Source organism: Urocitellus parryii, chromosome X, assembly GCF_045843805.1.
Source record: "Urocitellus parryii isolate mUroPar1 chromosome X, mUroPar1.hap1, whole genome shotgun sequence".
NCBI lineage: Eukaryota > Metazoa > Chordata > Mammalia > Rodentia > Sciuridae > Urocitellus > Urocitellus parryii.
Window position 1 is genome coordinate 118,211,563 of NC_135547.1, and position 18,216 is coordinate 118,229,778.

The window sequence follows — 18,216 nt, forward strand, 5'->3', positions numbered from 1 at the left end:
GTCCCCAATCCTCAGTCAGCATGTTCAAAGACATACTTGCTCTTTTCTTTCAACATTAGGAAAGGAGAAGTTGAAATTTAAACAGGTCCTCTTCCTTCGATGCCTCCTTGAGTACCTACTATGTGCCACAGCTGGGTTTCTATAGGCAAGAAACCCTTAGGCACGACCCTGATCTCTGCAGAAATTGTTAAAACCCCTTGGGCTGGAAAGTTTGCCATGAATGGGCTGGAAGAATCCATAGCACAGTCCCTATGTGTATTCTACACTAGCAGCTGCCTCCCATCCCTCTGGCTTCCAGATGTAGCAGATAAGAAGTTTAGCTCCAGTTGATTGGCCTTGGGTGACCTATGCCAGCCATAAACCTGTGTAGCTATGTGGAGCCAGCTTGCCTTCTCTCTTAGGTGGACAAAGTGGAGAAGTTCAAACACACTCAGAGTACCAAAGACAGTTTGCACGCCAAGTACAATACCTCCACCTGCAGTACCGTGGTGGGTGATGACCAGTGGGGCCACCTCCAGGTGGATGCCACTTCCCTCTTCCTCCTGTTCCTGTCCCAGATGACTGCGTCAGGTGAGTCAGGGCCATTTAAGCCCATTATTTAGAAAGTGACAATCCAGAAATGGAGGGGGCAATGTCAATCTGTTTTGCTACTACAACAGAATACCTGAGACTCAGAAGTTTGAAACACAGAAATTTTCTCACAGTTCTGGGAAGTTCAAGATCAAGGCATTAACAGGTTCAATTGTCTGGTGAGAGCTGCATCCTCTGAAGGGGAGGAATGCTGTCCTCTCATGGCAGAAGACAGAAGGAAAAGAGAACTGAATGTTGTGTAAAGCTTCTTTTTTAAGAGTCGAATCCCATTCATGAAAGAGAAGCCCTCATGGCCTAATCACCTATAGGCCCAACCTCAATACCAGCAGATCAGCAACACTGAATTATGGAGGGGACACATTTAATCCATAGCAATCAGTATTTTAAGTGAGCAGTTTATGGAAAGGCATGTTCTCTGATAACACATGCCATTGTGTCTGTGATAGGGCAGGGAGTGTGGGGACCTTGTCTGTGACCTGCAGATAGGACAGTCTACCTCTACCCAGGCACTTGCAGGATGAAGGCTGTTGAACCAACTCTGTTAGCTTGTTGCTGTGGAGCCCTCAGCTTCCATCCTGCCACTCTCCTAGTTCCTGGAGCAACTTAGAGCAGTTCAAATACCTGCAGACAATCTTATGCCTGCTCTTAGACTTTTTTTTTTTTCCAGGATTAGTACCTCGTGCCTTCAGCTCTCCCTCTCACTACCTGGTCACCCTTTTCTAAGATACATCCTCCTTTATCTAAGTTATATTTGAACAACACCATTCCCTCCACTCTTTGGGGTCCCCAGAGTGGGCTGAGAAGCCCATAGCACCTATGCTGTGAGGAGGCCTGCAACTTGTCAGTGGTATACATTGTTCCTGGTGAGTCAGAGCCACTGGCTTCTATGACAGGTGAGATGCCAGGTCTTCAAGCTCCAGGCTGCAGTTGTTTTTCACATACCAAATAGCCTTTCTCCCATAAGAGCGTCCACTAAGGATGCTTCCCAAGTTGGACTGACTCTGTCTCAGAGTTCTCATCACTAGTCCACTGAACTGACATGCCTGAGGCCTCAGACTGCAAGTGTGAAACTTGAAAAAAAAGTCCCATAAATCAGCAAGTAATATTTTTGTAGCTTTGTCAATAAAGCACACGCTGATAAAAAGTAATTTTTTGTTATGGAAGTTAATGAAAATTAATATGAGTTAATATGAGTTCTCACTATAAATATTTCAGAAAATGTGGCAAAATACAAAGAAAAAAAATTACACTGCCATTTTTCATTTAGATATGTCTCCTCCACATCTTTTTTCTATGCATTTTTATATAAGTGTTATATTATATACATAGTTATTTTATTACATAAAAAGATAGTCCAATGCCCCAGTTATAAAGCAGAAAGAGGAAGGAAGGAAGAGAGGGAAGGGTGGGAAGAGGATAGGAAAGAAAGAAAGAAGGGAGCAAATAATGGCATTTCCCCCATAATCTTTTGTTTTTACTTTTTTTTTTTAGTTGTAGATGGACACAATACCTTTATTTTATGTTATTTGTTTTATGTGGTGCTGAGGATCGAACCCAGTGCCTCATGCATTCTAGGCAAGTGCTCTACCACTGAGCTACACCCTTAGCCCTCCCCCATAATCTTACAAGCTCTTCACAAACACTATTTTAGTAACTTTATTAATGGGTATACTATAATTAAATTATTCCTTTATTTGTTTTGCTGTTATAACTAATGTTGCAATATCAACTTTAATTCCATCTCTATTCCTTCTGAAGATACCATTCAAAGGCTATGTATATATATTGCCATTTCATTTTCAGTCACTGGTTGTTTAGCTTGCTAGTTAAATTCTCTCATTGATATAAGAGCACACATCTTATAGTATTCATACCTGCTTTCAGAATTCAAACTTAAAAAATATATGGTTTTTTTTTTATATATAATCGACTACATTTCAAGGGCTAAACAAAAAACAGTTTTCTTGGTCACTGCCTATTACAGTGAGTAAGGCAGCTGCCCCAGCAGGTCCTGAGAGCTGGGCTTCGCAGAGGAGGAAGGGCCTCTGGGGACTCTACTTGCCCTATCTGCCACTGGGGGAAAGTACTCACCCTTTCCTTTGGCTCACTCAAGGATAAGTACAGTGCCCTGGTTGTTCTGGGCTCCAATCCTTGCTTTGTTGCAACCTTTTCTGAACAAATCCAATTCGTGCCAGAGGGCCCATACCTTCTCTTTCAACTCTTTCTACCCAGTACACACACACAGATGGAGCCATTATTTCCTCCCTTCTTTCTTTTCTTTTTTTTTTTTTTTAAATGGAGCCGTGGCTTGCTTTATTTATGTCAGGGGACATAAAGGCAGGGCTAAGGTTTCAAGGTTGGAGTCTTTTTTTTTTTTTTAAGAGAGAGAGAGAGAGAGAGAGAGAGAGAGAGAGAGAGAGAGAGAGAATTTTTAATATTTATTTTTAGTTCTCGGCGGACACAACATCTTTGTTTGTATGTGGTGCTGAGGATCGAACCCGGGCCGCACGCATGCCAGGCGAGCGCGCTACCGCTGAGCCACATCCCCAGCCCCCCTTCTTTCTTTTCTATCCTCTTCCCACCCCTCCCTGCCTCTCTTCCTTCTTTCCTCTTTCTGAGATTATGTGGAAGTGACACAATCTCACAACTCTAGTCTTGCTAACCCTTTTGCTTATCCCCAAACACCCTGTCTCTCAAAGAATTCTATGATTTTTTTATGACTTACCTCAGACTTAATTTTTGATGCCATAATAAGAAAAATGAAAATGAGGGTAAAAGGATTTGTTTCCTAGCATGATATTTGTAATTTGTAACTAGCAGCTCTCTTCACAACATAACTTCAGCCAGATATTGTGGTATGTACCTGTAATCCCAGAAACTCGGGAGGCTGAGGCAGGAGGATCACAAGTTCAAGGCCAGTCTCAGTAACCTAGAAAGTGCCTGAGCAACTTAGCAAGAGAGATCCTGTCTCAAAATAAAAAATAAAAGGGCTGGGAATGTAGCTCAATGGTAAAGCACCTCTGGGTTAAATCCTTAGTATCATAACGTTATTGTTTCTCTTTACTAGGCTTACGTATTATTTTCACCCTTGATGAGGTGGCCTTCATACAGAATCTTGTTTTCTACATAGAAGCTGCATATAAAGTTGCTGTAAGTATCAACACTGGTAGCTACCTTTTTCAGGTGTGCTGGATGTCAGAAAGGAAAAAAAAATCATAGAATTCTTTGAGAGACAGGGTGTTTGGGGCTACACAAAAGGTTAGCAAGACTAGAGCTGTGAGATTGTGTCACTACCACATGTAAATGTACATTATTGTCCTGAGATACAGTTGTGGGCTTTTTTTTTTTTTTTTTGAACACCCCACACTTGTTGTCTGAATTATTATGCTTATCTTAAATAAGACCCTAAAATGTCACAGGGGATATATATGTACAGGCCAGCCTGAGTCAGGCTGTAGAAGTGGCAGCATTGGCACCTTGGTAGGATCTGGGGTGCCATGGGGATCACCTTAGCCAGTCCACAGGCAGAGGGACCTGAGCTGGGGCATAAACAGGTATAAAGTCCACTTCCTCTGGGCTTCTGTCTGGCTTTGAAGTTGGAGCCTGATGCACTTCTAGATGACAACTGAACTATGCAGAGCAGTTGCAGCAGTTAGGAAAGGCAGGTTGGTTTTAAAAAATGTCACTATGGCTTAAGGAATGGTCAGCATACTTTTTCTGCAAAAGATAGGAGAGTAAATATTTTCGACTTTGTCAGGCCCTACAGCCTCTGTTGTGGCTACTCAGCTCTGCCTTTGTAGCGTGAAAGAAGCACAGGCATATGTACACAAATAAGCATGGCTGTTTCCAAAATAAACTTGGCAAAAACAGGTGGCAAGATTTGATCCAAGGACTATAGTTCACTAACCCTAGGTCAAAAGCAGCGATTCTCATTAAGGGGCAATCTTCCTCTCATAGGGTACATTGAACAGTGTCTGAGGACAATTTTTTGGTAGTCATACCTGGAGAAGAAGGTACCACTGGCATCTAGTGGTTAGAGGAGTCCAGGGATGCTGCTAAACATTCTATAATGCTCAGAATAGCCCCATGAAACAATTATCTGGTCAAAATGTCATTAGTAGCAGAGTCGATGAACCTTGGTCTAAAGAAACTTGAGAAGCCTTGGAAAGATAGGCCTTTAGTTGGACCTTAGGTGATAAGTAGATTTAGTTACCCAGAAGAGAGGAAAAATGGTGTTTTGAGTGTAGGAATAGCATGAGCAGTCAATAACACAGAGGTAGGAACAGGATGAATTGGGAGGGGAGGTCAGGGTGCTTCAGGAAGAGAGTGCAGAGTAAAGGAACAGACTTAGGGTGAAAATTGACACTGGAAAATAAGGTCAACGAATGGGCATGAAGTGGGCAGAGGCCAGATCAAGTAGAATATGGCCATGCAGAGAGAGAGATGGATGATATCCACTAAGGAAGACACCATTTGTCATTTTAGACTCTGAAGTAGAGGGCTGGATGGACCCAAGAATTTTTTGAGGATGAGCACATGGCTGTGGGGTTGAAGTAAAGATGGGTTTGAGCAAAGGAAGGCTCAGACAAGAAGAATAGTGAAGGAAAGATGCTCAGGCCCAGCTACAAGGCCTATTTGCAGGGAAGGATCTAAAGTTGCTTTAGTGTATCCAAGTGCTCACATTTTACAAATGATCCTCTTTGGAGATTGAAAAATACTGATATTTTGGTATTGATCTTATTCTTGTTGGATTATAATCTTTCAATAGTGCATGTACTGGGGCTGGGGATGTGGCTGAAGCGGTAGTGTGCTCGCCTGGCATGCGCAGGGCACTGGGTTCTATCCTCAGCACCACATAAAAATAAAACAAAGATGTTGTGTCCACCGAAAACTAAAAAATAAATATTAGAAAAATTCTCTCTCTCTCTCTCAAAAAAAAAAAATAGATGCTGTTTCAAAACAGCATCCAGTACTTAGGTTTTAAATGCAAGTATTCATCGCTGAAGTTAGGTACATGTGTATGGAGTCCTCTGTGTAACAGAGTATTCTGAGCCAATTCACATTAATTGGTTTTTAAACACCATGTATGATCAGTGATCTGTGCCTCACTTTTGACCTTGGCTCTAGTCATTGAGGTTTTTGCCCAAGCGGTAATGCTTAAAATAATTCTTAAATTATTTTAAATGGGTTTGTTGGCTTCAACTAATTATAACCCATGCATCAGAGTTTCTTTATTCCATCTTACAATTCCATCTTACAAGTTCAAAGGCATTCACTAAATAGAAGAGCAGCAGTTTGATTTTAAGGTAAATAAAATATTTTGTTCTCTATAAATCAAGAGGTTTTTTATATAAAAATTAATACCTTTTAGAAATAAGAAATTTGAGATTGCTTTGGCATGCACTTTTGTTCCACTTGAGTATTTTCTTCTAAAATCCTACATAGAGGTCACATGAACTGAAATTGAGGAGGACCAGAGTGTGAGTATATAAAGCCATGAAGTTGGGAGCCTTTGAGAAGACATACTCATATTTCATTGTGCCTGCAGTGACATGAGGGAATCATCTTCCATAGCATGTCTCATATACCTCTTTCACCCCCTCTGATAACTATCTTTTTCTCCCCCAGGATTATGGAATGTGGGAGCGTGGTGATAAGACTAATCAGGGCATTCCAGAATTGAATGCAAGCTCTGTGGGAATGGCCAAGGTGACAGTCCTCTTGTTTGTTCCTTCTTCTGGGTGTTTTCATTGCTTTGCTTGGGTTCTTCATTAGGAGTTTGAATTTAATTTGATTAGCACATTTTTAAAAGTTCACCGTAAGTATGTGAGATTCAAGTGGCCCATGTACCCCAGCCAATTGAAATTATAGGTCAAGAAAGTAGGTTTCCTGTGCTGAAATCTGCATGTGTCCAAAAAATAAGTGTGCCCCATCCTTTTTGTCTGTCGTGATCACCCATGGGTCAAAGCTCTTGATCTTGTTTTAAGAAGCTGCAGGCATGATGTCCAGTCTAGTGAAGGTTGAAGAATATGAGCACTTTGTAAGTTGAGCTCACAAATTCAAATCCACAGGATCAGACAATAATAACAAGTGAAACTGACCATATAGAAAAACATTGGGAGGAGAGGGGAGTATTGGGGATACTGGAAACTTTCCCTAAAAGTATTCCAATATTCTAATTCAAACTCATTTAGAAAATACTCTTGAAACCAAACGAAGCTCACCTGTTGGGTAGATTATGTCTGTAGGCCACCAGTTTGCATCTCTTGCTGTAGACATTTTAACATGCCTCCTTCCCTTGCTGTTTTTTAAGACCAAAGTAGATTTTTTGGACAGAGTGAAGGCTTGAGCCAGAATTTTAAAAGTAATAATAAATGTGCCCTGTTAAGTATATTTAGGTAAACTGACAGAAAACACACTTATTCCTAAAAGAATTAACTTTCTAGAGTTTGTCTATTCTTCCCATGCTAAGGGGTGGGAGGGAAAGGGAGGGGGCAGGGTATTAGTAAGGATGGTGGAATGTGATGGACATCATTATCCAAAGTATATGTATGAAGACACGAATTAGTGTCAACATACTTTATATACAACCAGAGATATGAAAAATTGTGCTGTGTATGTATAATAAGAATTGTAATGCATTCCGCTGTCATTTATTTTTTTAAAAAAATCAATAAAAAAAAGAATTAACTTTCTGAAGTACCAGATGTGCTAATGGTAGAAGTTCACTGCTAAAATAGGTGAAAGAGAAGCCAATCATTAATCTAGCCCCCCAAATACACACGTGTGTGCGATGATATGAATTTGTTAAAATTTCAGTTTATGGTAGAGTGCTAATTTCATTTTAGGAAATGTTTTCCTATTTTCTCTTTCTTGTTCTTGGAATGAGCAGCAACATATTGGAAATCTTTGAGCCACTGAAAATGAGTATAGAACATGACCAGAGGACTCCTTAACTGGATTTTAAAAATGTGTTTCATGGCCTTTGGGAAAATATGATGCTAGATTGCTTATGAAAAAGGACTGTCAGATATTGGAATGTGTGTACATTAGAAAAAAAGTAATTCATGCCTGTATTTGTAGGCAGCACTTGAGGCAATTGATGAACTGGACCTTTTTGGAGCCCATGGAGGACGAAAGTCAGTAATCCATGTCCTGCCTGATGAGGTTGAGCACTGCCAGGTAACAGCTCAGTCTCCTGAATTCTAGAAAGTAGGGAAGGAGAATCATGGAGGAGAAGACCTGAGCTCTTATTTAGATTCTCCACCTTTCTAATTGGCAAACTCATTTGAATGTTACCTTGAATCTAAGGTTGTGGTCTCTAGATACTGTGTCTATTAGTGCTTCTCCAGGTTAAACCACATTTTTGTTTTTTCATTTAGTCTATTCTGTTCTCCATGCTGCCAAGAGCATCGACATCTAAAGAGATTGATGCTGGACTTCTTTCCATTATTTCTTTCCCGGCCTTTGCAGTGGAAGATATGAACCTTGTGAATGTGACCAAAAATGAAATTATTTCCAAGCTCCAGGTAAGCATTGGTTACACTAGTGCTCTTCCACCCTGTATTAAATGCCACTTTCACATGATGACATGAAGTAGGAGTAGCTCATTTGTGAGGTTAATGGCTTGTTTTATTTAAGTGGACTCATGCTTTACCCAAAGCTGAGTCTATAGGTGAGTAAACAAAGTCTCAGAGCGATGAAGTGCCTTAGTTCTCTTCATAAGTAGCAGAACTTTGACTCAGGCAGGCACTTTTACCTTTATTTATCTTATTTGTTCTTTTTAGTTATACATGACAGTAGAGTATATTTTGAAATATCATACATACATGGAGTATAACAACTTCCCATTCTTGTGGTTGGACATGATGTGGAGTTATACTGGTCATGTGTTCATATATGAACATAGGAAAGTTATGTCTGATTCATTCTACTGTCTTTCTTGTTCTCACCCTGCTCCGTCCCCTTCATTCCCCTTTGTCTAATTCAAACAACTCCTTTTCTTCCCTCCCCTCTCTTTAGCATCCACATATCAGAGAGAACATTTGGCCTTTGGTTTTGAGGGATTGGCTTATTTCTCTTAGCATGGAAGTCTCCAGTTCCATCCATTTACCCACAAATGCCATAATTTCATTCTTCTTTATAGCTGAGTAATATTCCATCGTGTGTGTGTGTGTGTGTGTGTGTGTATCATATTTTCTTTATCCATTCATCTGTTGAAGGGCACCTAGGTTGATTCCATAGCTTAGCTATTGTGAATTGAGCTCAATCAGGCATTTTTGAATTCCTATTCCTACCACCACCATACTTCTAAGGCAGGGCTACGTAAACCTTTAGACATCATAGACAGTCTCCTTTGAGAATCTCTCAAAAGCTCTAGAATCACTACTAGGGGAAAAAAAAAAAAAGCACCTCTCCTGATGTTGTTGACTCACAATATCAGGAGACTTAGTGATCTCAGAGTTAAATTCAGGTTAAAAAAATATCCTGTTTTGCAGAGAAATGCAATAACTATGACATATTACTCTAAATTGAAACTGTTATTAAGTACTCCACCCAACTGAAATTATCAGTAAAATTACCAAAGAATATAGGTTTCCTAAGCTGAAATCTGCATGTTGATTATTCCACTTAGATTCAGAGAAAAATGGAAACGAAGGTGTTAAAGGGTCTCCAATCCTATTGCCAAAACAAAATGGCTGTAGTGGTCAGGTTCAGTAGAAACAAAGGAATCTCTTAAAGTAATTGGAGTAGGAAGGGAGCTAATGCAGGAAATGAAGTGCCTACTAGAGGAGTGGGTTGTGGGCTGAGCCCCCTGGGACAACTCCCAGGACCACATGGGGGCACTGCTCCAGGCCTCCAGGAGCAATGCTAGAGCAGGTCTGCTGCAGAGGTCTTACACACTGAAGAAACTGGAAAATGGACACCCAAAGTTGCCATCCAGGGATTAGGGGGTTAGATGAAGAATGCTGCACTTATCCTCCTTTCTTGGCACCCAGGAAGCTAGAGTCTTGCAGCAGGAAAACCAACTATGACACTCCTAAGCACAGCAAGCCCCTCCCTCCCTCTCTGCCAAATCTTGTGGCCACATGTGATGGCAGAGCCAACGGCAAGGAGTCTGAGGAGTGTCATTACGGCTCCCCAATCTTTCAAGCAGGAGCTAGCCAATCCAAGTTATCTGCCGTGGTGGCTTCTCCAAATAGCTGTAGTCCCTTTGCATCTTTGTGTGACACAGTAATCACAATGAAAGAATGCTCAGTCACTGAACTTTTAGTAATTACTCTCACAGCCCCAATACTCCAGTGGAGCATTTCAGCATTTCTTTCCAAGTACTTTGCATACTACTTAAAGAATAAGCCTTTATACTAATAGCAAAGAGCACTTGGGGCCTATTTTGTTACTAAAAGATTCATGGATGAGAGGATGAAGGGCTGACTTGAATTAAAATAAAAAAGGCAAAGAAATTCTTGTGATTTCATCAAATGTATTTTATTTCTTTACCTTACTAGGGGCGTTATGGATGCTGTCGCTTCCTTCGAGATGGTTATAAGACCCCAAGAGAGGTTGTATTTAAATATTGTTTCTTACAGTCCTTTAACTGCTTCATATCTAACTTGCCAGTGTGTTGTTCTCCCTCTATTGATTATAATTATACGTTGGAATATTGGAAAGGGAAGTATTAATTTTGGAGTCAGCAAGCCTGGAGTTAGGCAATAGAATAGTAAGATCATCAAGAGGACAGCAAGCTGATAGTTTAAAGCCAGCTTATAGACAAGGACAAACAGTTCTGTGGCTCACACAGTTTTTTTTTTTAAAGACCGTCCATGGCCTTCTCCTTGGGTTTCTTTGTCACAGTGAGTAATATAATGAATAAATAAAACAGGTTGTCTGCCAAGCATTGCAATAGGGAAATTGCTATTTATTTGTTAGATAGGATGCTTTAGTGAAATAGACTACCAAGGAGTCTTGTGTATATTTCTGATTTACTTTCTGAAATTTTATCATGGAAAACTGTCCAAAGTAGCATCTCCTCATTATAGGAGGCTCCTAATCCTGAAAGCCACACTGAATCAGACAAGCAAGGGAAACCCAATGAGACATGATGGTAATGTGTATGTAATCTGATATCACCTTTAAGAAACCACCTTTATGTGGTTGGGCATAGTGACACATGCCTGTAATCTCAGCAACTTGGGAGGCTGAGACAGGAGAAGCACAGTTCAAGGCCAGCTTCAGCAACTTAGCGAGAGCTTGTCTCAGAATTTTTTAAAAATTATTTTAAAGGAGTGAGGCTGTAGCTCAGTGGTAAAGCACCCTGGGTTCAAACCCTCATATCAAAGGAAAAAAAAGTTTTATGTATTTGATTCCAGGACCCAAACCGATTGCATTATGACCCTGCTGAACTCAAGCTCTTTGAAAACATTGAGTGTGAGTGGCCTGTGTTCTGGACTTATTTCATCATAGATGGAATCTTCAATGGTGATGCTGTTCAGGTAAGAATATAGCAGGTGTTGTGCTGATAATAAGCTTTTTCACCCTACTGTCATGCTAATTATTAGTAGAACATAGGTTATGTAAAAATTTAAGTCATTCTTTCAGTTACCTGTTGCTGTTTAACAAACTCCTGACACTTAGTGAATCAAAACAACAACTCTTATTTATTTGCTCATGATTCTGCAATTTGGGCAGGGCCCATTAGGGACAGATTGTCTCTGCTTCTCCTGATGTCAGCTAGGATGTTTCCATGGGCCTACAGGATCTTCCTCACTTATGAGTTAATCCTGGTTGTCAAGTGATGCTAGGAGCTCAGCTGTACTGTTGAGGGGGTGCTTGGTTCTCCTTCACATGGCTAGCTTTAACTTCTCACAGCATTGAAGTCCCTAGGCCATTAGGCTTTTTACATTGATGGTTGCCTTCCCCACAGAACACAAAAGCATAGGCTGCCAAGCTTTCCTTAGGTCTGGAACTGGCTGAGTGTTATTCTCATCACATTCTGTCAGCTAAACTGCCATCCCATACAAAAGGAGGAGGGCACTAGACAGAGGCATGGGTACCAGGAGGCATGGTTTCTGTCTATCCCAGACTGGTTTTGTTATTCCTGTTCTTTCCAGATGAGCCAGTGGTTTTGCTTTCATTTCCTCTAGTTTAACTCGAGTTTTGCTGTCATTAGCTCTTATTTAATGTACCAGCCTAACTGGTCTCCCAATCTCCAGCCCTACTCCCTGTTGTTTTTATTCTCTATAGCCAAGCCAGAGTGATCTCATTAAAAGACAAATTAGATTATGCTGCTGCCTTGCTTAAAAGCTTTGGATGGCTTTATGATTGCTTTTGGAATGAAGTCCAAGGTCTTTATGAGTTTTGTTGGGTCTCATTTGCTCTGGTCTGGTTTCCACCACTGTATCCTGACTCCTTTCTGCTTACTACCTTCCTTGAGTTTTGTAACCAGTACACTGAAATCCTTCTCAGTCCTTGCAACAGGCCAAACTCACTTGCTACTCTTCTCAAAGACCTAGGACATTCTTTCTACCTGCAACTGACCCACTCCTTCACGCAGTTCATTGTGGGCTTTTGAGAAAGCCTTCTTTTACCCTAAAAGCTGAGTTGGGCACCCCTTTGCCACACCTCACAGCACCTACAGCAGCATGGGTCACACTGGATTTAATCTCCCACTTCTCTATCAAAGGACCCTGGGCCTAGTACTTAGTAAATGCTCAGTAAATACTGGTTAATGCAGCACTCATTTGTTCAAGACATATTTCTTTGGCTTCTACTTGGCACCAGGTACTGTGCTGAGCCTTGAGCATACTTTGTTGAACAGAGCAGATTTATACTCTTGAAGCTTACTTGAAGCCCTACTGACTCAGATACTTTGCTATCTTCTTAGCCTGTTGGGTTTGGAGGAAGAGGAGATGAGCAATCTCAGATACATTTTAGGTTTTGAAAGCTCCCCTGGTCAGGAATTCAAAGCACTAAGCTTGAAATGTTATTCTCTCATTGTTGATTCTTACTCTTGCACATTAGTGATTGTCTTGAGTCTTATGTCTTCTTTTTATCTGAGTGTTGAAAGATCTCAAAATGATTGACTTTGAATTTCAACTGTGAACAGACTTAACAATTATGGGAGGCAGGGAGAGAAAACAAAAATGACTACTTGATATTTTGTTTTTTAAGCCTCAACAGAGTCTATCACCCTATACACCTATACAAATGTCTTGTTGACATTTGTAAAATGATACAATCATGATCATGCTTTGCCATTCATAAATATAAAATGAAAAGAAAACTAGATCTGGGAGGTATTTGACTGGGCTCTCCAAAGAAAAAATATTAAATATCCAGGGGGCTGGTTCTATTTTTCTTTTTTCTTTGTGGTGCTTGGGATTAAACCCAGGAGTGCTCTACCCCCACTAAGCTACATCCCTAGCCCTTTCTATTTTTTATTTGGAGACAGGGTCCCACTAAATTACTGAGGCTGGCCTTGAACTTGTAATTCTCCTGTCTTAGCCTCCCAAGTTGCTGGGATTACAGGTGTGCACCCTCCTTCCTAGCACTAAATTTAAATATGTGAGAAGAGTAAAATATTTAAACAATGAGTTAAAGACAGATATGAGTACTGTGGGAATTCTAAGGAAGAAACAGCTAGTTCATGATGGGCTATTCTGTCCCTTTCCCCACAAGCTTGACAGGTGGGGCTGAGTTTAGACACACGCAAGGGAGGAATGAGCAGTCAGCAGGAGTCCCTCTGGAGCTCCTGGAGCAGACATGTTTGTATATTTCTTTACCCTATGTCCGACTTCTAATCTTTTTATTGCCAAGAGAACTATTTTTCTAAGTTGTGCTGCTAATGCAGCATTAATCACCTGACCTTTTTCATACTGAGGGTAAGGGGGCTGTTTTCCAGGTCCAAGAGTACCGAGAGGCCCTGGAGGGAATATTAATCAGAGGCAAGGACGGGATCCACTTGGTGCCGGAACTCTATGCCGTCCCACCTGACAAGGTAACCATGTGGCACAAAGCCTTTTGCACTGCTCATCTAGAACTAAACTGGTCGGTGCTTATCCTTTTGGTATTCTTCATCCCACTTCCAGGCCTGATGGGCATTTTTTCTGCAGAAGTGGTTTCTTTTCTTTTTTTAAACAATATTTTTTTTAGTTGTAGAAGGACACGATACTTTATTTTGTTTATTTAGTATTTTTATGTGGTGCTGGGGTTCAAACCCAGTGCCTCATGCATGCTAGGCAAGCACTCTACCACTGAGCCACAACCCCAACCCAGGAGAAGTGGTTTCTGAAGCCTTAGGTAGTGTTACCATCATCACAAGGAATATGGCTTTAGGGAAAACATGTGGAACATGCTTGACCATGAGTGTCCTACGGAGGTGGCAGTTAAAGACCTTCAGAACATATCTGCCCTCCCTGGACCCAAGGTAGAAGGAATGTTACAGAGCACAAAACACTGTTGTGCACCATGTTCTTATACATTGCCATAGAAGAAGAAACATATTTTAGGGGGTTAATTGAGACTTTCCTCCTTTGAGTCAAGGGGTTCCCAAGCTAGAGTTTGAGTAATTGTCAGAAGCCAGTGTACATCAGGAAGAGAGAAACTGTCCAGTTCCAAGGAGATGACTGAAGGTGATTTTGTTCTATCCAGTTTCCTAAATTGGGTCTGTTGGACCTCTATATGGCTTGGTGGGAGGATTTCCCTGTAAGCATCTGATGTTTATAAGAAAAGAACTCTCCATTCAAGGCTGTTTGTCCCTGCCATGCTCCTAGTGTTTTAAAGTTTCCTTATTGCATTTGTAGGATAAAAGGCCTTCAGAGAGCTGGCTCTCTCCAAGATCCACAGGGATCCAGCAGAAGCCTATCCTGAATCAGCTTGGGTTTAGGTGTTCTGTGGTTGAATCAGGCCATACATATGGCCAGGGGACTTGCAGTGACCTTGGAAATAATCGGTCTCAGTTCAGAGAGGTTTGGGAACATGTCAAAGCTCAGACAGCACTGGGCTCTGCCCTGGGACCAGACCCCACATTCAGGGCCTCCCCACAATCCCACACTGCCTCCTAATGAGTGATATATTTTCACCTAATAGAAATATTTACATAATGGTTGCTCTCACTGGGTTTCTAAAAGCACTGGTATAGTGGACTTTCCTTTACTTTTGCTAGAAAATACATTTTAAAGGAATCTCAGACTTGATCCTTAAAGCAGAAAAGTACCACTGTGTATTACTTTGGGTCTTATTTAATCTAGAAGGAACTAGTAAATGTTAGATAACTGAACCAATTAAAACAAGAAGAAAATAAAAGAAAGGAGTTGATTTTCTGTGAGAAGTAGAATGTTCTGCTAGGTGCATTTAGTTCTTTTACACTGATAACAGCCCATCTGACTTGCTGGTTCCCTACTGGTTCACTGGGTGGCACCTTGAACTGGCTGTATTTTTCTTTTTTTTTTTTAATTTCAATATTTATTTTTCAGTTTTCAGCATACACAACATCTTTGTTTGTATGTGGTGCTGAGGATCGAACCCAGGCCGCAGGCATGCCAGGCGAGCGCGCTACCACTTGAGCCACATCCCCAGCCCCCTGGCTGTATTTTTCCAATGGTCTCACTCAACCCCACCAGTCAGGACCAATGGCCCAGCACTCCAGAATCTTGAAGCTCCCCCCTCATCCTGGCATGGACACACAGCTCATATCATCCAAGCTCTCTCAGGAGTAATTTTGTTCCAGAGTAAAGGGCAAGATTTAAGACAAGAACTATTTTTCTCTCACTGTACAGATCAAGCTGTGGAGCATGCTAGGACTCTTTTCATTATTTTTTTATTTTTTATTTTTTTGATACCAGAGATTGAAGCCAGGGGCACTTAACCACTGAACCAAATCCCCAACCCTTTTTATTTTTTATTTTGATACTGGGTCTTGCTAAGTTGCTTAGGGCTTTGCTAAGTTGCTGAGGCTGATCTTGAACTTGCAATCTTCCTGCCTCAGCCTCACAAATTGCTGGGATTACAGGCATGTGCCACTCTACCTGGCTAGGAACTGTTTTCTGAGTGTTAAAAACTTGGATTTCCTGCAAATATATTCATTTTACTATGTGTGCTGTGGATGTGAGGGTAGAGCTGGGTCATTTTCCAGCAGCTACATGTTCCTATCCCCTGTTCAGGTTGCTCCTTTTCATATACTGAGGCATTGGCAAAATAAAATTAGTAATGGGTAATTTAAAACTTGGAAGCAGAGAAAAGGAAAACAAATCATCTCGGGGAATTTTATATATTGTATGGTAGAGAATAACCATCCCTATTCTACCAAAAGGCACATTGCAGTGACCATAGTAAATGGTAGGTGTTATAAGCTGCATTTTGCCTTTTTTTTTTTTTTGATATTAGAGATTGAACCCAGGAGTACTTGAACTACTGAGCTATATCCCCAGACCTTTATATTTTTATTTTGAAACAGGGTCTTGCTAAGTTACTGAGGATGACCTCAGACTTGCTATCCTCCCGCCTCAGCTTCCCCAGTCACTGAGATTACAGGTGTGCACCACACCTGGCCTGCACTTCACTTTCTAATGGACAGCACTGGCTGCACATCATAAAAAGTACTCTGAAGCTCTGTCTCTTCTAAGTTCCACACTGATCTTTCAGTTTCTGCTTGTCATTACAACATCCTCCTGTATTCAGCACATTTATGCTTATATGCTAGACATCAATTTTGGACACTATTTTACCTTAACTACATTTTTTTTTTATTGTTGGTCGTTCAAAACATTACATAGTTCTTAATACATCATATTTCACAGTTTGGTTCAAGTGGGTTATGAACTCCCAATTTTACCCCGTATACAGATTGCTGTATCACATCACTTAACTACATTTTGTATTGACTGCTTACAAATGACAACTAGGAAGGTTCCTCGGTTACATGAATAATATGTAGAGACCACTGGGAAGGATTCCTGGAGACAGGACCACCACAGGCCCATATGGCAGCTTTGTGCAAATTAGCAAAAGCCCGAGGCCAGGGTGGCAAACAGCTTGGTTTCATCCTTGCTCATCTCAGCCACCATACTTGTGCCAGCCAAAGGGTCCCCTGTTGGACAGTTGGGAACTAATGAAATTGTCCCCAGCAAATGTGTAGTGAGCAGCTGCTTATGCCAGGTGCCAACCTAAGGAATGGAGTACCAATGTGGTTACCAAACCAGTGCTATCTTTGTGAGGTTCTGGCTAGTGGGGCCAGAGGAGCTAGGTCCAGAGATAGAAGCAGTGCAGGAGGCCACATGCATGGTGCATCTGAGCGCCTGCAAGCAGTTCAGAAGGGCCAGAATAGAGGATAAGTATTTCCTATTTCCTTCAATTAACCTATGTTTTCTGGAGGAAGTGGTCAAGGACATTACCCCCAACCAACATTGCAATGACTAAAAACTCAAAAGGCAGCATGGAGTTTATAAGAGAGTAAGTCACAGACTAACTCACAATGGGTAGCCAGCACTGTCCAGCAGAGCCCAGGAGTTTATTTTGATAGACAGAAGCTCCCAGTGGGTTTTCTTTTCTGAAGCCCTGATGGACGGAGGGTTCATGGTGTAGCAGCACAATTGTTTTTCCACAAAAAATAGTGCCACCTTCTGGTAATTTTCTTGTATAGGCATACCCCTGGCAATAGCAAGAGAGAAGAAACTAGACTTGACATCCAGCCAGGTACTGCCACAGCTGAAGGCTGCTGTTTTTGACCCTTTTACCCGTAATACAGCCATATGGAAGCACAAGTTGTGGAACTTCTTGATGCCCAGAGGTGTGCATGAAGGACATAGTCCAGGCTTCCTGCACTTACTGCCCATAGTGTGCTTATGGGCAAAGCACTAGCCTGGGACCAGGCCTAGATTTGACATTTCTGCTGCTTATAGTCATGCTGCCCAAAGAGAGGGTCTTTTTACCTTCCTGGTCCCACATCCTGGCACTTGCACAGAATTGGTCTAGAGAATGAGAACCATTTTGTAAATCCTCAGTGTGCTCCTCAGTGTAAGATGTCACTGGCCCTTTTATCCTCTGGTGGTCTGATTTTGGGTTTTGCTCTCTCTGTCAGGTGGATGAAGAGTACAAGAATCCTCACACGGTGGACAGAGTTCCTCTGGGGAAGCTGCCCCATCTCTGGGGTCAGTCCTTGTACATCCTCAGCTCCCTGTTGGCAGAGGTAGGGGGCTTGGTGACTTCACCGGCTGGAAACCATCTGAATGGAGGTTTATGGAATCCTGGAAGAGCACAGGGACTGTCTGCACAGCGTGATTGTCAGTGTCTTCTGCATCTCCATGTCTTTTGCATATTCTTGCCTTTAAAATCAAATGCACTGTGTTGGCTCTTAGGCTTGACTCCTATCCTAGTGTGTTCATATTTACATTAACCAGGTCAGATCAGCCACATGCCAAAATTCCCTGTCCCCCCTCCTGCTGACATTCCTGTCTCTGGCTAGAATGCATATAAATTGATGGTCAGCAGGAGCTAGACATTTCTTAACCAGGATTAGCACATCTGATCCTGGAAGATATGGGATGGGATGAGTGAAGCTGCCCTGGCCCCAGCCCCAGGCACAGGAAACAGGAGGACTTCCAGATCTCTCTACTAGAGGAGGCAGCA

The 18,216-nt window shown here is 41.6% G+C and overlaps 1 protein-coding gene across 1 annotated transcript in view; it reads left to right on the forward strand.

The window, feature by feature from the left end:
- The window catches only part of Phka2 (phosphorylase kinase regulatory subunit alpha 2), a 73,167-nt gene that overhangs the window by 23,884 nt on the left and 31,067 nt on the right, over window positions 1-18,216 (forward strand). Inside the window, exons 5-13 of the mRNA XM_077793891.1 lie at window positions 402-570; window positions 3,659-3,741; window positions 6,220-6,300; window positions 7,675-7,773; window positions 7,974-8,120; window positions 10,101-10,154; window positions 10,962-11,084; window positions 13,493-13,588; window positions 17,669-17,776. Coding sequence (XP_077650017.1) covers window positions 402-570; window positions 3,659-3,741; window positions 6,220-6,300; window positions 7,675-7,773; window positions 7,974-8,120; window positions 10,101-10,154; window positions 10,962-11,084; window positions 13,493-13,588; window positions 17,669-17,776 — 960 coding nt within the window. The remainder of the gene's footprint in view (window positions 1-401; window positions 571-3,658; window positions 3,742-6,219; window positions 6,301-7,674; window positions 7,774-7,973; window positions 8,121-10,100; window positions 10,155-10,961; window positions 11,085-13,492; window positions 13,589-17,668; window positions 17,777-18,216) is intronic.